Source organism: Saccoglossus kowalevskii, chromosome 6 (genome assembly GCF_978046115.1).
Source record: "Saccoglossus kowalevskii chromosome 6, keSacKowa6.1, whole genome shotgun sequence".
NCBI lineage: Eukaryota > Metazoa > Hemichordata > Enteropneusta > Harrimaniidae > Saccoglossus > Saccoglossus kowalevskii.
The window spans coordinates 11,825,946-11,853,434 of NC_140646.1; the positions used below are offsets into that span (position 1 = coordinate 11,825,946).

The 27,489-nt window shown below is 33.2% G+C and overlaps 1 protein-coding gene across 1 annotated transcript; it reads right to left on the bottom strand.

Annotated features, from left to right (window-relative positions):
* LOC102808083 (M-phase phosphoprotein 6-like) lies at positions 1–27,489 on the bottom strand. Its single transcript, XM_006814046.3, has 5 exons — positions 27,356–27,489; positions 9,360–9,472; positions 8,034–8,124; positions 5,805–5,899; positions 1–4,687 (listed from the first exon to the last, which is right to left on the bottom strand). Exons 1-5 carry the CDS (start codon positions 27,437–27,439, stop codon positions 4,564–4,566), a joined length of 507 nt encoding a protein of 168 aa, XP_006814109.1. The 5' UTR covers positions 27,440–27,489; the 3' UTR covers positions 1–4,563.

The window sequence follows — 27,489 nt, forward strand, 5'->3', positions numbered from 1 at the left end:
TCAGATTTGGATCATTTTAATTATACTTGTATGCATGTGACGTAATTTGATTGACATCATTAATTAACCAGTATACTTACACATTCATGCTCACTAACTATGACAAAGTGATCACCACACATACATTGTAATATTGAAAATAAATTGCATGTGTGAAATGGACTGAAAGCTCTGATTATACAATTGATAAATATTAAGTAAAATGACTTAGATATGCGGTTTTAACATATTTTATGGTACAGTAAATTGCTCTTACAAAGCTCCAGTCAATTTGCGTGTACTGACTATTGAGAAAGTGATCGCTTCATTTCTATGACAAAGAAATCCGTTTCCCATCAAACTTTAAAAATTCTGCACACTTAGTCTTACTAGTTGCCATATGGTAATAGCCGCAATAGTTCTTTTTTTCAGCATTTTGACATAATGCTATATACGGTAGCTTACTGTACCTTATTTTAATTAGGATTAATCCTTACTGAAAAGACTTTGTGGGTGTTTATTGGAGTTTATTTTTACTAATTTTTGATGAGTCAAATGTAAAATATAAATAAAAATGTATATTCACTGGATTTCATTTTCTTGATTCATCCCTTCAGTGAAAATAGCAAAAATAAATTCCAAGTGCAAATAAAGTACTTTACAGTATACAAATAGGCTGATAAAAATGCAGTATAAATTAACATGCCTTATCTATTAATACATGTATATACTCTTTGACAGCAGGAAAAGAAAATACACACATCAGCTCAAATCTGTATAGTTGATATAACAGTAAGATACACAACCATTGTTCATGTGCAAAAACAAACACTAATATCAAAACAATCCAACACAGTATCCTTGAATCCATTGACATTCTAATATCCGAAGATAAATCTGAGAATGTATACTGTACAATACAAATTAATAACTCTTGTGTGAAAAAATAAAATTCAAATAATAGCAGCATAATCTTCAAAATGAAAAGCACAAAAATTGCACATCAATGTAAAATTCAATGGAATTTCTAAATTGAAATCGATTATGAGGAATAGTTTGTACTTGCTTTAAATGTCCATTGTGATTTTAAAAATAATAATAATGCTAAAAAATAAAATAAAACACCAAGTGGAAATGGATATCATTGATGTGGAAATAACAATTTACAAAACACATTATACAAAAGGTCAATACATTAAAGAGTCCTCTGCGTGATAAATTACATGTCCGCTTAGAATTTCAGCATACGTCACAACAAAATTTCAACCAAATCTATGAATATTCTGAACATAGAGGGCAGCCATAGGCTCTTATAATAGATTGACAAAACACTGAAACACTTTCTGATTTCATTTTTGCCTATGTTTACTACACTTCTGTAGAATCTATGAGACGACTCAGTAAAAAAATAGTCATTGACTTTCTAAGATACCATAAAGAACTAGTTGATTGCTGAAACATGCTCAGAATATATACTATAGTGAACCAATGCATTATAAAAACAGTTTTAATAGTATGGAAAACTGCATGCAATCCAAGCTATATTGGAAACTCATAAATAATCAAAAAATTGCTGGCACTTTTATTTTCAACTTACAACATATAGCAGTTTTATTAACAATAACTTACTTGGAACTAACTGATATTTGTTTAGTTAGAATCTGCCTCATATCAAATGATGTTACTGAATCACATACAAGTTACAACAAATTTTAGTCCAATCAAACCATTAATTTTATTGGTGGGATGATTTTAAAGGAAGCATAATAATATCAGAAACATTAAGTACAATATAATAATGATAATTTATCATCTATTTTTGGAAAATGAGCAAAAAATATAATAATCATTTAACAAGTTTTCATGAAATTTTATCACCATGGTAAACCTTAAAAAAACTTTAAGAAACTTTAAAAAAGCATACAAATTATGAATATTTTGATATTAGATTTCATTGAAAACTTCCTAACCATTGCAAACCTTGTTTTCAATATACCCCGGTAGATTGAGAAAATATATTAATGTAAATAGTGTCAAACTAACCAACTAGCTATTAGTAGTCTACAATTTTGACGCAGACACCTGGCAGAATAAGTGCTGACAAATGCATGAAAGTGAGAAACTCTTTGCAATTTACTCAGGATGCAACAAAAAATTACCATAATTAAATTAATCAGAATATTTCAGACAAAACTTCAATATCATGTAACTCGTTTTCATGAAAATTGTATCACCATGGTAAGCCTTAATTTTAAATAACTTAAATGTGAAATATTTGAGAAACTTTCAAAAAAGCATAAAAGTCTATGAACAAAAAATATATGGGCTTGTATATCATCAATAACTGGATGGTTAAATAGAAAATTATGTCTTGTTTTTGAACAAAACCTATCAAAGGTGGCCAGTTTTGAACAAGTTTCATTCATACCAAGTTTAAAGACACGACTTGATTTTCCACCAGAATAATCTGTGACCAAATATTTTCTGACAATTTAAAAATATAATGAATGTGAAGCATTTACATTCAATACAAATGTGATAATAAAATTGTGAACTCTCAATTTGAGTAGGTTATAGTCGATAACTATTTGCACTGCTTTGAATATGCATTATTAATTACCATGTCATTATAACAACAAATAAGGTAATAGTACTGCTTTAAATATGCACCAGTAATTATCCAATACAATTCCAGTTGTTTTGAATATGCATCAGTAATTACAATGCAATTATATATCAACCAATTAGGTTGTAGTACAAGGAATAGAGATTAGTAACTACCATAATACTATGATGCACCTTCCATACAATTATGAATATTTGATATCAGGTTTCAATGACAATTGTTTAACCATTGCAAACCTTGTTTTCAAAGTAGATTGTGATAATGTATATTCATGCAAGCAGTGTCTAACTATCAATTATACAATTTTGACAGTGGCAGAATAAGTGCTGACAAACACTTAAAAGTGGACACCTCTCCACAATTTACTCAGAATGCAACAACAAATTACAATAATTAAAGAACAATTAATCAGAATATTTCAGGCAAAAATTTAATAGTTACAAATAGATCTAAAATTCATTGTACATTTCATTGTTAAAATTTATAGTGCGGACACCGTTACGTAACAGTTCCACACTGATTATAAATATGTGCAGTACATTTGAATATTATAGTAGAATATAAAATAGATATTTGTTTTGTTATTTCATTAGCCGTGAGTAGAATACATGGTGAATGTTAGATTGTGGTATTGAATAAAACAAAATGCATGTAAATGATGAAGTGGTTTCAGAGAAGTCAATCATGGTAGTACACGCGATTCAGCAGATCATGCCAAAGCAAACAAACAAATTATGCAAATCAGGTGAAACTATTGTTCAATTTGGATATTCACTGGGTTTTAATTTCATGCATTTAGTTATCAGCGAAATGAACATAAATCCCAGTGAATAATTAAGCCTCATACAGTAGGTCAAGGTTATTATAATTTTACCAGGGCAGTGATAGCTTAGACCTGAACTGCATTGTGGGAAAGCACAAGATGCTAATGTGTATAGAGGGGGGGCAAGGGTTATTTTCGTTCAACGTAATTGCAATATTTTTTTGTTCGTACAACATAAATAGAAAAAATAAATTCCATAATTCTGTAATCACAGGCTAGACGTTCAACCTAATCAATCAAATATTTTTTTCGTACACTGTCTTTTTTCTCGTACGTACAAAAATTCACATCCAAATAAAAAAATCGTAAAGAATAATCCAGGGAAATTACATTTTAGAAACTGTAAAACGACTAGATGACACAATTCCCTACAAAATTGAATGTCAAGACGTAAAAGGCCCTCTAACCAAATGAAGAGCATTACGAGGGTAATATGCGCATGCGTCCTTTCACACGGCGCAGCAATAGTGGAGAATTTGAGTCGGAGAGCTCTTCGGACCATTCAATGTTCCATTTGTTAACACTGTAAACTGTAAAAACGTCTTTTTTTTCTTCATAAATTGTGAAAAGCCCTTTTTATTTCCCGTAAAACCGTACCAGCTACCCCCCCTTGCCTCCCCCCTCTGTATAGTACTGGAGAAAACACATCCATTATTTGATTTTTACTTGGTTAATTAAACGAACAGAAAATCTGCTGAAAATAAATTCCCCGCTAAAAATACAAATCAAAGCACTCTGATTAAATGCTTGTGTTCTCCCCAGGGTAGTGACACTGCACCACTCCTGGGTGTTTTTGTTTACCGCCTAATGGAATTGATTAGATTGTTATGGAAACAAAAAATGAGAAGCCTCAATAACTGGATAGAGTACTGCGTTGACATCAACACATCTTAGGGAAAACAGTGTGTGCATATGACGACATACATATACAGAAAGATTCTGTCATTACCACTGTAAATGTGTAAAAGCAGGGTACTGAGGATAAAGATATGCAGACTAACATGTCCTATACATGTATAACCTAGACTTGGTCTGCCTTAATAAAACCTTTGAGATTGAGTCTAGCTGCATTACAAAAATGATTTATCGACAATAAGTTGACAGTCTTCCGTAAATCACACTCTATGGTGCAAACCTAGTCGTCGGATGGCTTTAAAAAACCCAATTTACTTTTCTTGGCTTCTACCTCGTTATCGGCAGATGATCGATGTCTTTTCTTGACAAATTTCTTACCCACTGTGCCAATTAACGAGTCGTATCTGAGAAATGAAAGTAAAGCATAGCATTAGGCTCAGTAGAAAGGTCATTACAGTAGCGGGATACATAGAATGAATGGCAATGAAGCAAGTAGTTAAAACTCCCTTAAGTACATGAGAACTGTAGCATCAAAGTGAAGAGAAATTGCCCTTGGACTCAAGCTGTTACAAGCAGTGTAATCACGACTTGATACATTTCTGTTCTGTTGTTTTTCAGTTTCCTACATCGTTTGACAATAAGTTTAAGCTGGGGTTAAACCTGACCAATTATTAAATTAAAATTCAAGCACAGGTAATTGCATAGGTTAGAGTCTTTATAATTGCAACACTGCAGTTGTTGTCAGCATCTTGAAACTGCACTAGGCCAAAATCAGCTGCTTTGCATCAAACACAGCCCCAAACTGAGGTTAATCTACATAAATATAAAAGATCTATTGTACAATATGTCATTTACACAATAAAAATTCAATCATATCATGTGACATTGGAATGACACTTTCTAATGCTTTTATTTGCTGAAAACCTCCATCATAATCTGAAATAGCTTAGTTGTAGGTTTGAACCCCTCCCTTAAACAACTTGTTCAGTAGTTGATCTCATCAATTCCAGATGCTGGGCCTAAACTAAAGCTGCACAGCCTCAGCCAAGGTGCAAAGTCTGATTTACAATTATAGCAGTTTATGTACAGTTAACTTGAGTGATTTATTCATTTACATATGAATAGAACTGTTGTGGTTTGCAATTAGCATGATGACAAAGATGCACGACCGGACCAGAGCATTAACTTAAGAGTGTCATGAAAGCAATTGCCTTGATGCCTTAGGACTATACCATGGTGCACTTAAAAAAATACAGATCATTCCTTTACACCATGGACTTCCATGTTTACATCAAAGCAATCTTATCTTAACACCATCTACACGACAAAAGTTCATGCCCAGCAAAATTTGTATAATTATTTGGAATGAAAGAACACATGCATTTCATTTCCACTAAAAACCTGTACTAACCATGATTTTTATCAACAAGTGGTAAAAATATCTTTGTCTTGTTTGCAAAATAAAGACACATGAATAATTAATGATTACTACAGTATTGTTACTACAGTACGGTATAATACCTTTTTGCCATTTCATCATCGGACACTGCAATTTCTTTTTCTCTTTCTTCGGCTAATTCTAGTTCCTGTTCTGTATCATAAGTTTTCATAATTTTCTGCAATAAAGAGTAAGGATTAGAACTAGTACCTGAAATATTAATACACAGTGCAGTACTGTTCCATACATGACAATTGTGTTGATGAAAGATTGATATAGCAAAGACTGTCTCTCCATGACATTTTAAACCTGTTGATATGGGACTCACAGTGATGTATACAACGCGTGTAAAATACATTATTTATTTACACGAAATTCGAAAACACAATGCGCAACGACAACTGCTCTGCATTACCACCATAAAAATGTGGACTGATATTAAATTTAATTGAAACATTTAAAGACAGTTATATGCTAATTAGCCATCATTCATGTGCAAATTAGCCAATGAGCTGTGATATAAAACTTGAGTGAATACTGTAAAATGATGATTTAGTGATAATAAAATCCAACAAATACAGCTTTTTTCCTACATTTTACATTCAACTCATTAAAGAGTATTGGAGAAGTATTAAAATTTCATTAGCCTTCCAAACAAAAAGCTAATATTTGTCTGCTATTTGAGATATACAACATGAAAACAATGTGATCCACATTATTGAAGTTTATAATACTCTTAGAAAATACATTAGATTTTACATTTGTGGTATTCAGTCTAATTTATTCCAGGACCCCACTACCACAAGTTCAATTTGAATCTGATTTTTTGAGATACATGCATCAGAAATTCGCTAATAATAATTAGATAATCAATGGGCATGATTTTTATTATTAAGTTAATTACATCTGTGGATTACCCCGGAGCATCTTTGCACATTGTGTAACAATCTGCAATGAGTATATCCAAATTTAAATCCAAAACTAATGCATTGTTCCCAGGCATTTTTACATACAAAATCTTATTGAAATACAATGAGTAGTTATAATGAGAAGTTCCTTTATAATGTCATAATTAATTCTTAAAGAAAAAGGTGGAAAGCCGAAAAGTAAATTATTATGCAAATTATTATAGATGTAAATAAATCCAAAACTAATCAGACTGTTGCATTGAGTTTTTACACACCAAAACTTATTAAACTGAGATGGTTAGTATTGGGGAAAACTCACTAATTACCATGCAAATCAGGTAATTAATATGCACAGATTTGAATGTAAAACTAAAAAGGTCTGTGCAATGTCACATATTATCAATGTTCTAAGTTTTATTGAAATGTAATAATTAGTACATGAAATATCAGTGGAAAAGCCAAAATGTATTATGCAAACTAGTTAATTAATATCCACGGATATAAACCCAAAACTACAACGAGTAGTTTTTTAGACATCAATGGAACAGTCTGGAACAGCTTACGATTGATTATTATCATGATTTAAACCAAAACCTAATATAATCTGTGCATTAGCCCAGAGCATCAAAAACCAACTTAGTTCTTTAGATATCAGGGGAACAGGTGGACACACACACATACACACACATGCAGACATACAGACATACTAACTGCAAAGACTCCCATTGTGTTTTTCGCACACAGGAGTAAAAAATCAGTGAAATAAATTCCAGCTAAAATAAAGTATTTTACAGAAATGAAGAAGGTTGTAATAAATTTAGCAGCACATACAGTTGAACCTGTACTACCAGTATGTCTTTATATACAGGCTGTTCTTAAAAGTGGTTGGATTATAATTTTATGGATTGCAAACTTATACATGTAATTAAATAATATAAATATAACAATAATATTTCAAAACAAACATATTTCTGAAAGCATGGTCACATGTGACAGGATGCTCATATATCATGTTTTATAACTGCCCAGAAGTCGTCTCTATATAGATGTGGTTACTAACACAAGTTTCTTCTACGATGTCAAGTATTTCACTGCATAATATGAGGTTATTATGAGGATACCTCAAAGTTCCCGTAATAACCTTATTATTATACCAAAATCCAAAATGTTCAGAACAGAATCAGCGAACTTCTTTCTGTGGAGGCCGGTCAAACCATGCTTGTTTTATTATCAGAGGACGCTTACGAGTGTAATCATTCTCCATATTTGGAATTTGAATTTCCTAATATGGTAGGATGAAAATCTCCCGTAAAATACCGCAAAATTACGGCACACTGTATTAAACTTATGGCGTTATAGTGACAGATGTATAATAATATAAATTTAAATCAAATCACCACCTACCTCTATTGCTGGGTTGAAACCTTTAAAAGACATTCTACCAAATTTGAGACATTCACAGGCAATATGGCTTGGTTCTAACGAGTATCTGTTCCTTAAAAAGACAACAAGCAGAATATTTTCAAATTAAATTTATCAAGAACGAGGGGAGACAATAAATGTTCCCTGGCTATCAGACATACACCACAAGGGTGCAATAAATCTAACATGTAGTCAAACTGTAGTCTTGTGACTGAAGACTGGAAAAAACTAAGGCCTCGGAAGGAGCTACATGTATACATGTACATGTATAAGTATATTACAAATTAAATTGTGTATAAGCACAGGATCCTTCATCATGCAGGCACTTGAAAGCCCAGTTTCTTTCCCCCATTTTTTAATACTGATACATTGTACTGTACAAAAATGTCATTTGTGATACCACGGAAACAAACACATGGTAAACTGTTGAAATGAGACAGACAGCTGCAAATTTGATCATTTCCATTCATCTGCATAATGTACAAGTACAAATCATCAGAACTGATATATCACACCTTGTTTTCTCATATGACTCTGTTTTATATAAACTAAACAATATGCCAAAAAAAAAAAGAATGTGATGATTAATCCAGGGTACATGCAAAAAAGCAATCAGCAACTGCAGCCCTGGGAGATAGAATGCAGTCTCCATGACAACTCACGTATGAATATTTAATGATTTGATACCAGAAGATGACACGTCTCTCAATGTTGTTCTTTGTTTACATAGTAACACAAATTTTCACCTGATATTTGAAATACACAATGTAATTTAAAAATCAAAAATTTTATCATTTGAAAACTTAGTAATTTACATGCAATAACATTTCTAAGAGTGTTATCAAAGGCCATCATTTTGGTACAAATTTTTTGTGTATTTTTCAATAATTTTTTGTTAATTTTGGACCAAAGGGACATACTATTTTATAGGCTGTAATTCTTGATCAAACGTTATGAAAAAAATTTGAATTTTCGTTTATTTTGTGAAAAGTGACAAATACTGACTTTGGCATTCACTCATTGTAGAAACACTGAATATGAATGCTAGTGCAGAAGTCAAAATACCGTAAAATCTGTATTAGAAGCTGCATCCCTAATAGAAGTCGCACCCATTTTTTTTGAATAATTGAGAACCAAAAATTCATCATTTCTCATATGTGTAGATGCTCTATTAGAAGCCGCATCCCCTCTGTTGCATTGTACCATTTTAATATAAGTCGCGGTTTCTAATACAGATTTTACAGTATATATTTTTTTTGGCCAAAACTACTGAATTCCCTTAACAAATCAATGTGATAAAATACATACTGTTTAGCAGTAAGCTCGGGAACATCGATAACCCAATGTGTTTCATCTATTCTTCTTTGTTGAGACTCTTCAAATTCTACTTTATTTTCATTATCTTGACGTCTTTGCATGAACTGTGTAGACAAGTTTAATAAGCATGTTCAACATTTTGTCTTGGCATACAGAACAAAAAACAATTGAAAACCACTTCATATCAAATTCCAGTGTACATACAATTACGCTACATGTATAACAGACCCAGTGGTTGTACATGTACATATTAATTAAGACAGCTCTCATGTGCCTACACATTATTCCCAAATCTGTAATATCCCATAATGCTTCCAATTAACAACAGAAGAACAGCAAGTAGCCATGCGCTGTATAATAAAGTAGGTATTATCCAGTTTTGATTAATTTTCTCCACTGTGATCAATTCAGCTATTACCTCCAGGGTTAAAAATTTATTTGTACTAGAACTTGAACATTATAGCTGTAGCACTACAAAATTCTATGAGAGTTTGTTTTCCAATCATTTTATGTAATCATGGAGGTTTATTTAATTTACCATGAACAAACAATATTTTTGAATATGATTTAATTGTTAGAAAAATTATGCTGGGTTTGAGTCAGTGGTATAATTGCTGTATAATTATGGAAAAAGTGCGAAACACAGGAACATTAAAGCACTAACAGGCTCAAAAGTGAAACTACAAGTAACAGAAATGACATACACCTGTAGTTATGCTCCCTTGAAAAAAACATGAAAAAGCCATGTCAATTGTTTTCATTTTACATATGAACCAATTGACATGGCTTTTTCATGGTTTGGCACAGAACTGTAACCATGGCAATGGCTGTAAATCAACAGTGACAATTTTAAAAATAACCAACATGAGAATGAGCAAATCAACCTTAAAGCACATATAAATAATATAATACAGGATTATTTATAACATGGCTAATCTGGTTGCCGAAAGCAAGGTGTTATAACTGTGATCCCCCAGATAGATTGGATTGAATATCAAACTGAATCAAGTGTTTATGGCTGAGTACTGTTCATAGTGATTGCGTATGTGTGATCAACTGATCAAAACAGGAAAACCTGGTACAATAACTAATCAAAGAAAGCTTAGAAAGAACTCTCATGTGCTGAGAGTATTGGAGACACATTAAATATAATTCGAAATTACTTAGCTGAAAACTAATTATGCAAATCAGAAAATTAATATGACCAGATTTGAGTGTAAAACTAATGAGGTCTGCGCAATGTAACAGAAAATCTATGTCTCCAAGTTTAATTGAAATGTGATTAGAACCAAAAAATTATGAATTATTATGCTTATTAGGGAATTAATATGAACAGATTTTTACCCCAAACTAATTAGGTTTGTACATTGTCCTAGAGCATCTTTGTACTAAGTTTCATTGAAATGGAATAATTAGTACCGTGAAAACTCCAAAATATCAACCCCTCTAAAAATTCGACCGCCTATTTATTTGCCGGGTTTCGGTGTTTTATTTACCTCCAAATTTTCGACTCCACTAAGAATTGCCGACTCATTCTTATTCGAAAATTGCGACCAGTTTTAGTTTTCCCCCAAACGAAAAAAAAAACGATGTGAGCGTTCAAACGGGACCTTCCTCAAAGGCATGAATCCGGGTTTCTGATTGACTGAGAGATTTTTATTTTATTGGTAACGAAAATATATTCTAAATAAACGAAGTTTCAAATAAAAACGAACACAAAAATCTCGGCATGCTGCGTTTCTGAATTGTTGATTATTACTGTACTCAGTAGTGATTATAATAATGTACACAAAATAAATTTGTTGAATGGTTATGAAATACAAATAAAAGTCAACTTAGTTTCATCGTAAGCGAATGATTCCGGTCTCGTATAAACGTTTGATGCTGTAGGATATCCGCCATGTTCTCTTAGGTCAAATAGGTCAAATCGCTAATTAACCAATCAAAAAGCTGGATGATGTCAACGTGTTCAAATTACCATAGCTTATTTAAATATGTTAATGTTATTGTCCTACAGCATCCATGTACATTCATTGATATGTGATGTATAGTACCTGAGATATCAGTGTGAAAGTTGGTTAATTATGCAAATTAGGTGATTAATATGCACAAATATTTACCGGAAACTAATTGGGTCTGCATAATTCTAGATTCATTGAAATGTGATGATTAGTACTTTAGATATCAGTAGAAAAGCTGAAAATTAATTATGCAAATTAGGTAATTAATATGCACAATTATTTACCCTAAAACTAATCAGGTCTCTGCATAGTCCTAAAGGATCTATGTACCAAGTTTCATTGAAATGCGATGATTTAGTACTTGAGATACCCGTGGAAAAGCTGAAAATTAACTAATTATGCAAATTAGGTGATTAATATGCACAAATATTTATCGAAAACAATCAATCTCTGCATAGTCCTTGAGTATGTAAGTACCAAGTTTCATTGAAATGTAATGCTAACTACTTATATCAAATGCTGAAAATTAATTAATTATGCAAATTAGGTAATTAATATGTACTAATATTACCATAAAAACTATCAGGTCTGTGCAGTGTCGTATGACATCTATGTACCAAGTTTCATTGAAATGTGATGATTAGTACTTGAGATATCAGTGGAAAAACCGAAAATTGACTAATCATTGTGCAAATTAGGTAATTAGTATCCACGGATTATTACCAAAAACTAATCAAAACCTAGCATTAGTTCAGAGCATCTATGTACCAAGTTTCATCAAAATCCAATGAGTGGTTGTTTAGATATCAGTGGAACAGTCATGGAACCACTAAAAAATAGCTAATTATCATGCAAATTAGGTAATTAATATGCACAGATTTTTACCAAAAATTAATCCAATCTGCGCATATGTTCAGAGCATCTATGTACCAAGTTTCATCAAAATCCAATGAGTGGTTCTTTAGATATCAGTGGAACAGTCATAGAACAGCTAAAAATTAGTTAATTATCATGCAAATTAGGTAATTAATGAGCATGGATTTTTACCAAAACCTAATCACATCTGCGCATTGGCCCAGAGCATCTATGCACCAAGTTTCATCAAAAACCGATGTATGGTTCTTGAGATAGCAGTGGAACAGTCGGACACACATACACACACACACACATACACACACACACACATACACACATACACACACACATACAGACACACTAACTGCAAAGACTCCCATTTTGTGCTTCGCACATGGGAGTCAAAAATTACTAAAAATCTAGAACGTGCACTACACAACAGGTGAATTCTAACTTCTCAAAATGAATAAGAATGCCACTTAACACACAAATTCATGTGGAATTCATTAGAAAAGGCAATAACAATTAAATATCACAGTGAATTGTGGGAGAAAGTATTGAAGCTGTTGCATGTGTTTATTTATTAGAATTGAATGCTTTATCATCCTGAAATGCATGTATCTGTTCACCCAAGGTACCTATATACATGTAGTGATAAATTGGCATCGTGATTTTTTAGAAGTCAAGAAAAACAAGTCATTGTCAATGACACGTCCCCGTTCCGTTCATATTTGAGTGACATATACATTCAAAGCAGATCATGACCGAAATGCACCTGCATATGTACAACACATTGTTCTAAATCTGAACAAAATCCATCCATGCATGACTGAGATCAGGTTCCGGAATTGTGAAAATACGTGATTTTGATGCATTTTCAGCCTTAAAATGGCCATCATTCAGCTATTGTTAAGCGGATCATGAAACAAATGCACATATCTATTTGTGACATGATGTACCATGTGTGTGTGAAGTTTGAACTTGATCAATCCAGACATGTCTTGGATACGAATCGAGAACTGAATTTATTAAAACAAAATGGCCGCCAGTCGGCCATTTCGAACTTGATTCGGAAAAAAAAGGACGTGCATCAAGGTCCTATTATGTTTAATGTATGTACCAAATTTGAACAAAATCCGTCCATGCATAACTGAGATCCGGGTTCGGAATGGTGAAAATGTGCGATTGCAATGCATTTTCGGCCTTAAAGCGGCCGCCATTTGGCTATCGTTAATGAAATCATGAAACAAATGCACATACATATTTGTGACATGATGTACCTTGTGTGTGTGAAGTTTGAACTTGATCAATCCAGACATGTCTCGGATACGGATCCAGAACTGAATTCTTTAAAACAAAATGGCCGCCAGTCGGCCATTTCGAACTTGATCCGGAAAAAAAAATAACGTGCATCAAGGTCCTATTATGTTTAATGTATGTACTAAATTTAACTGAAATCCGTCCATGCATAACTGAGATCCGGGTCCGGAATGGTGAAAATGTGCGATTTCAATGCATTTTCGGCCTTAAAGCGGCCGCCATTTGCCTATCGTTAATGAGTTCATGAAACAAATGCACATACATACTTGTGACATGATGTACCTTGTGTGTGTGAAGTTTGAACTCGATCAATCCAAGCATGTCTCAGATACGGATCTAGAACTGATTTTTTTAAAACAGAATGGCCGCCAGTCGGCCATTTCAAACCCGATCCAAAAAAAAAAATGACGTGCATCAAGGTCCTATTATGTTTAATGTATGTACCAAATTTGAATGAAATCCGTCCATGCATAACTGAGATCCGGGTCCGGAATGGTGAAAATGTGTGATTTTGATGCATTTTCGGCCTTAAAATGGCCGCTATTCGGCTATCGTTAATCGGATCATGAAAAAAATGCATGTGCATATGTCCCATATAATGTGTGATGTATGAGTGAAGTTTGAACTTAATCGGTCCATGCATGTTCGAGATACAGGTGATCACGGATGGACGGACGCACGGACGGACGGGCGCACACAGGGCAAAACATAAGTCCCCGTTTTCGGACTACGTCCGAACGGGGACTAACAAGCCATGCATGGCACAGTCACTGTTAGTTTAATATCAAATTTAGGATATATAATTTTGTTTATAGTACTAGTAGCTTTGCGGTAAGTGGAAAAAATTGCAATATAAAATATTCCGTCAGTAACACTTCTCAAGAGTGTATTTCACGGTCAGTATTATTTACGAAAATATTTGTTTATAATTTTATAAATTAGCTTGGCAATTTCCACCCCAATTAGATATAATGTGAACATATTTTAATAAATAAATTAAAGATACACTAACAAAAATGAAATATTAATTATTGGCGAACCGCTCCGCTAGGATTGCCCTTATAATTACTTTTGTCGTTTTGTGTCTGTGTGTGTGATTTCCAGTGTTTTCACGTATTATTTCTTCTGTGATTTTTTGGCTTGGCCGATTTCTTACAAACTTGGCGGGTAGGTCACACCTTCACCCTAGTTAATAAGAAAAATGTGAAAAAAAATTGGCCATAGCAACAGCCAACAAGCAGCCTCTCGGCTGAGATAGCTTCGCTGTTAGCAATGCACATTTCAATTAAAGAACAGAAGATATCATTAGAAAATGAACAATATGCATAGTATCAATGCAATGGGACTTGCTGTTTTCAACAAGAATTCAAAAATATCATTTTTCACCATAAATGATTGTGGTTTTTAACAAGAAAATATCACTTTTTACCAAAAGTAACAAAAATATTCACCCAAATTAGAGAATTGATGATATCATTACAAAATGAACAAATTTGAGAGTGGTCCACATGTAGTACCTAAATATGTAATATCAAAGCAATTGGACTTGTGGTTTTTAACAAGAAGTTGAAAATATCACTTTTTACCAAAAATGACAAAAATATTCACCAAAATTAGAGAATTAAAGATATCATTACAAAATGAACAAATCTGAGAGAGGTCCACATGTAGTACCTATATATGTAATATCAAAGCAATGGGACTTGCGGTTTTTAACAAGAAGTCGAAAGTATCACTTTTTACCAAAAATGACAAAAATATTCACCCAAATTAGAGAATTGAAGGTATCATTACAAAATGAACAAATCTGAGAAAGGTCAACATGTAGTACCTATATATGTAATATCAAAGCAATTGGACTTGCGGTTTTTAACAAGAAGTTGAAAATATCACTTTTTACCAAAAATGACAAAAAATATTCACCAAAATTAGAGAATTAAAGATATCATTACAAAATGAACAAATCTGAAAAAGGTCAACATGTAGTACCTATATATGTAATATCAAAGCAATTGGACTTGCGTTTTTTAACAAGAAGTTGAAAATATCACTTTTTACCAAAAATGACAAAAATATTCACCAAAATTAGAGAATTGAAGATATCATCATAAAATGAACATATCAAAGAGAGGTCTACCCAAGGTACATATACACCAAGTATCAAAGCATTCAGGCTTGTAGTTTTCAAGAAGTCGAAAAAGTAAAACATTGACACGGACGACGACGGACAATCACTCATATGATAAACTCTGCTCGACAAACTCGACAGCGGAGCTAAATATCATTTTTTACCAAAAATTACAAAAATATTCACCAAAATTAGAGAATTGAAGATATCATTACGAAATGAACAAATCTGAGAAAGGTTCACATGTAGCATCTATATATGCAATATCAAAGCAATTGGACTTGAGGTTTTTAACAAGAAGTCAAAAATATCACTTTTTACCAAAAAATAAAAAAATATTCACCAAAATTAGAGAATCGAAGATATCATCATGAAATGAACAAATCTAAGAGAGGTCTACCCCAGGTACATACACACCAAGTATCAAAGCATTCAGGCTTGTAGTTTTCAAGAAGAAGTGGAAAAAGTAAAACATGGACGACGACGGACGACAATCACTCATATGATAAGCTCCACTCGACAAAGTCAACAGCGGAGCTAAAAAGACCGTTAGGAAACAAACCATGTTCTTTTCATTGGATGCGTGTCGCGGGCAAACATTTGAAACTTGAAACGTACTAATCTGTGATAAATCATTAACATAAAATGTAGACAGGAAATCACGCAAATATGACGTCATTTTCCCCAGAGTTCATTGCAATCAACAACTGCACGCCATTTTATTGTGTCTCTGAAGATATTTTCAGTAATACTAAAGTGTAAGTTGTTCCAGTGAATCCTGACAAAACCTGTCGCTCGGTTTAAACTCAATACAAATTTGCCTGTCTTGTATGGCATTTTCGTTTCTAAAGAACAAGATCAGCAGAAAACTGAAATAAAACAAGTCATTGAAAATGACACAGTCCCCGTTAAGTTCTCTTTGTGCTCGTCATATTAAAGCGGAGGGGTTGTCGCGAGCGTGTCCTTGAAACTTGAGTTCCAAGTGGCGTATACAACAGATTCTTTATTTACATCAAAACACGTGTTTCATGTCATAGTAATATGGCCAAAATAAAAACAGCCGTTATTCAGCCATCTTTGATCTGATTATGAAACACACTGATATGTATGATGTATGTGCCAAATACGAATGAAAATGGTACATAAATTGTGGAAATATAGTAGTAAGGCCAAAAAGTCAGATGGCTGTCTATCGGCCAACCTTGACCAGATTTTGAAACAAATTGTCATGGATATGCATCCTAACATGTATAAAGTACATGTATGTGCCAAATTTGAATGAAAACTGACAGAGCACGTCCAAGATACCGCATAAAAAAACAAAAACAAGATGCCTGCCAGTCGACCATCTTTGATCCATCATGGACATGTATCCTAACATGTATAATCTATGTACCAAGTTTGATTGACAACTGACAAAGCATGTCCAAAATACAACATTTTCAAAAAACAAGACGGCTGCCAGTCGGCCATTTTGAATCGAATCACTAAACCACTGCATGTGCATATGTCCCACATAAGGTACTAGGCACATGCAAAGAATGAACGGAATCGGTCCACAGGATTCTGAAATATGACGTTGGATAGACTGACGCAGGGACACACGGACGGACGGTCGGACGGACAGACTCAGGAACTCATGGACGGTCGGGGACATGTATCCTAACATGTATGATCTATGTAGTAAATTTGAATGAAAACTGACAAAGCATGTCCAAAATACGACATTTTCAAAAAACAAGATGGCTGCCAGTCAGCCATCTTTGATCCAATTGTGAAATAAATCATCATGGACATGTATCCTAACATGTATAATCTATGTACCAAGTTTGAATGAAAACTGACAAAGCATGTCCAAAATACAACATTTTCAAAAAACAAGATGGCTGCCAGCCGGCCATTTTGAATCGAATCGCTAAACCACTGCATGTGCATATGTCCCACATAAAGTACTAGGCACATGCAAAGAATGAACGGAATCGGTCCAAGGGACTCTGAGATATGACTTCGGACGGACGCACGGACAGACGGAGACCGAATTATAAGTCCCCGTTTTCGGACTTCGTCCGAACGGGAACTAAAAACCAACAAAACATGATCAGAAAAAAAGACGTCAAAGAAACCATGCAAGTGTTTATATTTCAGCCATGTGAAAGCTTTAATGAACAGACATGATACCACATACATTTTGTTGGAAATAAACAAAATATGCGATAAGATAACTGAAATAACCCGCCCATGCTCTACAAAATGCATTAAGCAGACCAAATATGCAACAACAGGCAGTTCCAATGAAATTAAGAACGGTTAAAAAGGGTTCGAAAAATTTATTTGGCGAAGAGACTGCTAGAAAGTTGTACCAACAGTTCAATGTGTTCAAAAATTGTAGTGTGGACTAAAACCGCATTTAATGGCACGCTGAATATTGCAACATGAAAAATTTACCAAAAAACTGAAACAAGGACAGACAAGAACAATTAAACAGGCATTTTATGGAACTGGCGGAAAATGTTGAATACATTTTCAATGATTTCTACGGTGTCTACAAAAAATTTAACAAAATGGCTGATACAGTGACGCGAAAGCAAAGTGATAAAATTTACTCTAATAAGCCCCCAAAACGCATACAACCGTCATAAGTACGCACAGTAGTATACTAAAAATTCATTTGGAAGTATTTTTTATAATATAATGTATTTTAAAATAGTGACTCAGGGGTTAGAATTTTCGTCACTTTTTCTTCCGGGACCCAAGCTTACTTTCATGACAACAGTGAAAACGATAAATGACGATTCTCGATTCAGAATGTTATCACAGTCACAAAGAGTACTCATCCGAATTGTACGTGTGGTTCTTCGTAGAGCTTGTTTACTAAACGTGGATATTCTATCGAAAACGAGCTTAAAATTTCAAATTCACGGAACATCAAGTGATCGACACAAAAATGAAACAAAATGGTGGGCCTTGAAATCTCAAGCGATAGAGGGCGCACACAGCGCGACACGCATCCTTGAGGGATTAGGCAGATTCACACCTTTTAACAATAGCATTTCTAACCGTCTTTTTTAGTAACTGTGGCTGGAGTCTGCCTAGCACTTGCTCAATTAAAACAGATGGTATTAATTACAACTTCCTGTCACTGCATATAATGACTTTGAATGTGTACACTTAAGCTTATTAAGTACTATCAAGGTCATATACTTAAATAACTAATTGTATCCCAGTGTCCATTGTTATGCAAATTAGCTTAAGTTGAAAATTTGAGTTTTCTCGGCAATATCTACGTGAATTTGAACCAAATGTTATTGGCAAGACTCAGAATACGACTGTGATAGCCACTGAAACGCAATTAAAGGCAAATGAACACATCAAGCAAAAAAGATTTTTTCAAGTCATGGTGTAAAATGGAGGCACATACCCTCTGCAATAATAAAGCAAAGGCATTTTCGATGTCAAATTCGAACTCTACTTTTTTACGCAAACTGGGAAGTACGAATTACTAAACGAAGTACAGGACGTCAAAGCTTAGATATCCAAGAACCAACACATACCAAAAATTATATCTCAAAAGTGAATATTCGTGGTGTATTTTAAGTCTAACCGGACCATAAGTTGGAATTCGTTAGTACTTTAAATATCCAAATATATTTTATTATAAGGTAGTAAATATACCTTGCAGTTACCTAAACATGTCAGAGATATGGATCCAGAAGCTGATGCTTGATTATGATAATATTTTAACATTAAAATGGTCCATATTGTTCTGGAGCAGAAATAATTAAAACAAAATGGCCACTGGTCGGTCATTTTGAATACATCTACATACATTGTATGTATATATCTATCACATGATGTACAATGAATATATAAACAAATCAGTCAAAGTATGTTAGAGATATGGCTTTAGAATCGAATTCATTTTTTAAATCCGATCTGAAAAACAAAATTACGTGCATCAAGATCCCATAATGCCCTATGTATGTACCAAGTTTTAACAAAATCCATATGTAAGCGGCCGATATCCGGTTCCAGAATGCCAGAAATGCTTGATTTCAGTACAAATCTTAAATCAGATCATGATCAACAAATTTATGTAAACATATATATAAATGAGCCTTGTGACCTCGTAAACAAAAGTGCCCCGTAACTGACCGGAACAAGTGTAATCTTGGAGCATGGCATACTCGTTACAAATACAAATATCACCCGTACTCGCTGTTTTCTGAAAAGTATGTCCTGTACTTGGCTCATTTTGGTACATTTATATACCTCATTTACAGTACAAAATCTGGTTCAAAACACACTACGAGAGCTACCGATATATGTCATGTATTCGACAAAATACTGGTAACTGTTTGTGGTTGATTACACAGGACGACAAGTGATGTTTTGTTGCCAATCAGGCCAAAATCAATGTCGATAATGAAGCTCTGATTGAAAATTTTGATTCTTCAGGAAAATTATTCAACACAATGTACACAAACTCTTTATCCAAGAAATTGATTGAATATAAATACAACAATATATTTCTCCTTATCCAGAATGCAAACACGGCAACGCGATTGGTCAGTGAAGCAAACTGGCTTATTGTATCAGTGTAATCGTGTGCTGATAACTACGAATGAAACGATTACTAGTAGGGTTGAATCAGTGCAGGATTTTATTATTATCTTGTTTATACTTTTGTTTCTATTCTAGGAATTATGCTCAGCAGTTTGGTGAAGTTGAAGCTGGAAGTGTATACATTTGCTGGGCCAAAATGAAATCTTGTACATATTAACAGCGGGATTTGGGAAATTACTGTTATCAATTTTTCGATAGAGCGTGTCATTACTCGAACAAAATTTATTTTGCTCAAATCATATCTATATTACTGTAAAACATGTTGAAAAAGTGACATGCAATTTTAGCGAATTGTGGAAAAACTATCAAGCGTAATTAGGTAGCGACCCAGATATTTATGTTCCGGATTACTGTATACAAATCCCCAAGCCTTGGCCATTTTGAATTTGTAATAAAGTCATCAGCGACATCTTGAATTAGCGAATCAGTTCCCTCGCTAAATTCACTGAAAAGACATGCTTGCGAAAAAGACATGTTTTACAGTATATTCTTGTAGATTCATAATCTTGATCACTTATATGACAACAACTGTTCAATCTGATTTGTAAATAGAAAATACAATTTACTACATGTAGTAACGGTTAAATATGCAAATTCATTTATTAAGTTGGACAAGAATGGTGAGAGAAATATAACACAGGAAAATTACCTGTGGCAAAAGTGCAATTAGTAGAGTGAGATATACTTTCTCACAGCTTGATATTATCCTCGCCAATAATGGTGAGGTTTTCTATTGTGACAGTGTGAAATTTTTACTTTGCTGGGAGTATACTTAAACGGGTTAATTGGGAAAATCTAAATTCTTCCAATTCACTAGCACCACTTAAAATTGTTGATGATAAATGTGGACAATTATCTGAGGTCAACATAAATTGGGTTTTAATGCTATGAAGAATTACCACTACATAAAAAAAATCAATTTTCATCGGTGAGTACATGTTATTGTATACGAAGTCCCAGCAAGAGAAATGTTCGCTTCTAACACTTTTACTATGTAAATTTTGTGATTGAAATTTAGCATGCGTCAAACAAAAATGCACAATAATTGCATTCATAATAAATATATACATCATACCTAAGAAATGTATTTTTTGTATTTTGTTCAATTGACACAAAAACTGCATGAATTGAAGCAATGGCAGATTTTTTTGATTTTTCATCATTTTTAATCCATACCTTGATTCGGCAACCAACCAAATATTCACATCAAGAGACTCATTTATTTGGGTCATGTCTGGCTTTATTTAGTGTAAATAACAAAATATGACCAAGCAATACGTCAAATAAATAACACGAAATTTACAGCTATAGTCTGTGCATGTGTTTATCCTGAGCTTGTTCTCTGGCTTGCCCTTGGCACAAACATGTACAGACAGGAATTTCAGCCTCCAAAATCACTTGAAAATTGTCAGAAGTATATAACCACCTTTTTATGATATTCGTACTCGACGATTTGTCTTTTTTTATTAAGGAAAATCTTCTTCAAAACAAAACCCATGCCCAAGTTTTCAACACAACATGATCATCTTCATGTACTTGTTTGTTAATTATTTCCTCTTGTGAGCAAGCTGTCAGTCTAAAGTATACTAAACACTAACTGTGATTGGCTGTTGCTTGTCAGTAAACATGATTTGAGTGGGATTTCTTCATGCATTGGTGTCGCGTACGACTTGTTTACCACTTCCGTGTCACTGAGAATGTTCTAGAACCGTCCTGTATCTGGGTGGAATACTCTAGATTTTTAGAAACTGGTTGAATATGTAATAGAACACCGTAGAAGGCAATAGAAGGTAATGGCACATTCTAGAAATTATAGTAAATTCCAGACTCATTATGTATGCTGATGTAATGGTCTATTTATAGACAGTGGGGGTATATATAGGGGAGTTGTTCAGTACTGAGTTCAGATCGGAGATCTCGTTGAGTTGTATTGGAGTTTAAGTATCTGGTTATTGGAGTAGTGGAGTTTTACCGCGTTATTGTACTTGATGATTGCAGAGTATAATAATTAATACCAGTACCAGTTGAAACCCCATCTGTTGGCTCCGTGTTCGTATGTTATCATCGCAGCAAGGGAAGTCTTTCTGTTACTGTTGCCATTTTGGTATTTGAACCATCACACCTGTACTATATCAATTACGGTAATATTACGTTGTGTGTGACAATTGGGTTAATTCCTTGTGGGCTTTCACAATTATCAAAACTTTTAAAAAACTGCCAGCAAATAAATAATAAATTTAAATAAAATCAAGTCATATACAAATGTAAAACAAAAGAAAAAATATTATAAAAATATAAAAATCAAAGAAAGCTTAAAAAGAACTCCCGTGTGCTGAGAGTATTGAAGACACATTAAAAATTAATTTAAAATTACTTGTACATGAGATATTGATGGAAAAGCTGAAAACTAATTATGTAAATCAGGTAACTAATATGAACAGAACAGAACAAAAAAATTATGAATTATTATGCTAATTAGAGAATTAATATGAACAAATTTTAACCCAAAATTAATCAGGCCTGTCTATTGTCCTAGAGCATTTATGCACCAAATTTTATTCAAATGTGATGATCAGTAATTGAGATATCAGTGTTAATTAATTATATTAATTAGGTGATTAATAATCATAATATTTACAAAAAATTTGGTTTCTGCATAGTTCTCTTTAAAAGTTTCATTAAAATCCAATTTGTGGTTCTTTATATATCAGTGGAACATTATGCAAATTAGGTAATTAATATCCAATTAAAACTAATCAAGCATAATCCTAGAAGATCTATGTAGCAAGTCTCATTGAAATATGATGATAACTACTTGATATATCAAAAGCTGAAAACTAATTAATTATGCAAATTAGGTAATTAATATGTACTCATATTACCCTAAAAACTATCAGATCTGTGCAGTGTCCTATGACATCTATGTACCAAATTTCATTGAAATGTGATGATTACTACTTGAAATATCAAAAGCTGAAAATTAATTAATTATGCAAATTAGGTAATTAATATGTACTCATATTACCCTAAAAACTATCATGTATGTGCAGTGTCCTATGACATCTATGTACCAAGTTTCATTGAAATGTGACAATTACTACTTGAAATATCAAAAGCTGAAAATTAATTAATTATGCTAATTAGGTAATTAATATCTACTGATATTACCCTAAAAACTATGAGGTTTGTGCAGTGTCCTATGACATCTATGTACCAAGTTTTATTGAAATGTGATGATTAGTACCTGAGATATCAGTGGAAAAGCCGAAAATTGATTAATCATTATGCAAATTAGGTAATTAATATTGGACAGATTTTTACCCCAAACTAATGAAATCTGTGCATTAGTTTGGAGCATCTGTGTGCCAAGTTTCATCAAAATCCAATGAGTGGTTCTTTAGATATCAGTGGAACAGTCATGGAACAGCTAAAAATCAGCTAATTATCATGCAAATTAGGTAATTAATATGCATGGATTTTTATCAAATCTGCGCATTGGCCCAGAGCATCTATGCACCAAGTTTCATCAAAAACTGATGTATGGTTCTTGAGATATCAGTGGAACAGGCGGACACACACACACACACACACACACACACACACACACACATACAGACACACTAACTGCAAAGACTCCGTTTTTGTGCTTCGCACACGGGAGTCAAAAATAAAGCCCAAACTAGGATCTTATTTTAATCAAATTGTGTGCTCTCTTAATTAAACAACATTATTTTTATAAATATCTCCAGAAGATGAAACACACTGTCACATCAATATAATGATTTACCCTAATGCATGTAGGGGAAATTACAATTACCTCTAAAAAGAACATTTAGAAAGAGAGTAAGGTGAGGCCAAGAGAAAAAAAATTTTGTGGTTCCCATAACCCAACTAATACTATTTTTACTGCCTGACAGACCCTTAACTTTTTTTTAACATATCGGGGAAAACATCACAAAAATGTGTAAGACTTTGGAAGAATATTATGAAATTTCAAAACTTTGCAAAACTGTGTACAGCATTACCGGGGTAATTACTGTAAATATGATTTATGACACTTGTATGACAAAGCAGTGCTTGTATGCAAGACAGAAAATAAAACGCAGTTATAACCAGAAACAAAGACGTGTATATAGAAAAAAATAATCTTACATGTGCCTACCTAATCTATTATTGAAAAGCAGAAATCACAACATTTTTTTTATTTGGCCTAAAGCAAGGTACATGTACTATTCTGGCAAAGAGAACTTATCTCTCAATATATATAAATTAAAATCCAGAGTTTCCAATGATTTATGTAAACATGTAACTGAGATGGCTAGTAATGTATAACAATAGCCCAAGTAATAAAATATTACTTATATGGATAATTGCAGATGGAGATTATTCAGCATGCAGTTATCATAATTCATTTTGAGAGTGTCTTGTTATTTTGATTGAAGTGTTTGGGGAAAAAGGGACATAATTACTTCTCATATTACGTATAGAATAAAAATCAATGCTGGTTCTCAATTTGAGGAGATATCTCAAGAAGGTCGTCAAGTAAACAGAGCAATGTTGTTGTGACAAGTACATATGCATGGCAACACACTGCAAAGCTTGAAGTAATACAATCATTATATGCTTCAGTGGCCTTTGAGAATTATCCATAATTTTATTCCACTTTAAATCTTAATTCAAAATGATAAAAACAGCATTTAATATTCAAAGTTACAATATGGAAAACAAAACATTTTTTGTACATGAAATTTTGATAAAATAAAAATATATACATGTATACAATTGCTTCCTTTATGCACAGTACACTCTATACAGTATTGACAGCTGATTGATTTGTTTGTAGACACTGTCAAGGGCTGTTATTCTCAGAAAGTAATTGATACGTTGATTTCATGGTCGAAAACAGCCATCAGATAAGCTTTCACAATAACATACTCCCTTCCACAAGGGAAGTATATATTATTGAATAAATTAAATTGCAATTTTGTCAAATTTTATTTGATAAAAGCAGTCTGGTTTTAAAATACCTACACCCTGCTATATAATTTCCAAACAGGGATTTTACCTTAATTTAGTATTTCTATAAATTTGCAACATAAATAGTCAACAAGGAGTCAAAACAACATTTTAATGAAAATAGCTTTTTTTACTGACTCTACAGTGATTTTCTTGAAGATGTAAATGTATTTTATATGAATATTTAATTTCAAATGACGAATAAAAACAACTTGATCAATCACAACAGATTCAGGATAGTAAATCGACCAATGATTGAAGGGAACCTGCAAGGGCTCATGGGTAATGGGCATTTTCAAATGCCTTCTTTGCCAATAAAAGCATACTATTTGGATTAGCCTAACATGTAGGCGTGAGTAGGCCCTCGCCGGCCGAACAGTATCAGACCTCACTAACGCCTGACAGAATACGGTAGAGTATGTCTCGTTGGAAAGATCAATACTGCGAATTAGCAAAGTTCACACCTTCTTGCAATGAATTTGGGTGATCAAAGCTGTGTTTGCAAAAATCTAACTGGTTTCAGCAAGATGACAAACATTGGGCGGAAATAAACTCTTTATTCTTCAATGGCTGTCACTATCTAACGTTCCTGCAATTTGATTGGTACCGACAAAAAATCGTAGGGGAAGTGAAAAGCTACATCGTTCTGTCAGGCATGTGTTGGGTTTGGAGCACCGTGGAGGGTACAATTCTCGTCAGGCTATCTTTGAATTTCAATGAAGCATGAGGGTCTTTCAGGGAGAATGTTTTGTAAAAATATTTTTTAAATTTATATTAAAAGAAATCTAATGTAAGCAAAATATAATTTTAATCCAAAAGATTGACAGATTTCTTATTATATCAACTTTTTTTCAAACTTGTAATTCAAACATGTTGTTGTGGCTAGTACATTTCGTAAATATTAGAACAAAAATATCTCAAAATTTTGCTCGATGACAAGGTAATTTTTGATGTTTAAAAGTATTAAAAAATTCACAATATTTTTAGTGGGTTTTATCAAGAAAATGTTTTTTCATTGTCCCGGTAGTTTATGGAAACCGCTGCTAAAATGACATCGCATTTTATTTGTATTATTTTACTGTTTTTTTCAACAACAAAAACATATTGACAGTGAACCAAAAAAGTTCACATGCTGTTGACTAATACTACCGTAGTACTAATTTCATAACTTAGTGGAAATCACAAAATTTTACAGCAGAGAAAATTTCCCTTGGGCCCTATAACATACAGTATCTTAGTAAATTCTTAAATCGTGAAAATTCATAGTCTCGAAAGTTATAGCGAAACAGTCATCATAGAAATATATAATATAAGTACATATACAGATGGACGTAATGTAATAGAAGTGCACTAAGCAAGTTTTTAAAAGAAATCATGTTTCACCCTCATTTTATGTATTGTGGACAGAATGTATGAACGTAAGTTTGCAATCTTCAGTGAATTACACCACTGCCAATAATCACTGAAGGAATAAAAAAAATTTCACTGCAGCTACACTGTACCTATGCACAGAAATCGGTCTGCGAAAATAAACTGCCAAAATAAATAACTTACAAAACTAAGTAGGTTATATCAGTGTAATTCAACTAATTGTACTACCACATTAGCATTTGGAACATTTTTTAATATACTAAGCAAATTAATTAATTGAACATATTACATTATGTTTTTTATAATTGTCACTATCCTGTTTTTTTTGAAAGGTTGGTAGGTATAGTACATTTATTTTAAATTATTTTACATTGTGCCATAGAGCTACATTTTGTATATACGCTGCCTGCACTTGCAGTCTAGCACGGAATTTATCTACATTCACCGCACACGCCGCGATCTCCTGTTGCGATAGCAATATATCCATGATATGATATATAGGGTACACTCGCTAAAATATTACATAGAATTTCGCCAGCCCTCGTTAGACACTGCATAGGCTGAATAAGGCTCGAAGCCGGTTTGTGGCACCATGGGGAAACAAAAAAGATCATCGACCGGGGCAAGGCGAGAGCGCAAAATATTGAAAAAATTCTTCCTACGTTAAGGGTACACAACGATCTACATCATTAATGTAATACAAATCACATTACCTTCATCTGCATGAGATGTTTTGACAAATGTGCTCTTCCGCTCTCACGTTCGCTGTGGACACCTTCTCCCATGCCTGCTGCCATGTTGAATGTTGATATCTCGAATGCTTGCAACTTGTACAACCTCGGTCACA

What these genes read in the sequence shown, in the direction of transcription:
- LOC102808083 (XM_006814046.3), bottom strand. Translation starts at nt 27,439, where the DNA reads ATGGCAGCAGGCATGGGAGAAGGTGTCCACAGCGAACGTGAGAGCGGA. An exon ending in AACATCTCATGCAGATGAAG is followed by an intron (nt 9,473 to 27,355) that starts GTAATGTGATTT and finishes TTGTCTACACAG; the next exon opens with TTCATGCAAAGACGTCAAGA. An exon ending in CCCGAGCTTACTGCTAAACA is followed by an intron (nt 8,125 to 9,359) that starts GTATGTATTTTA and finishes TGTCTTTTTAAG; the next exon opens with GAACAGATACTCGTTAGAAC.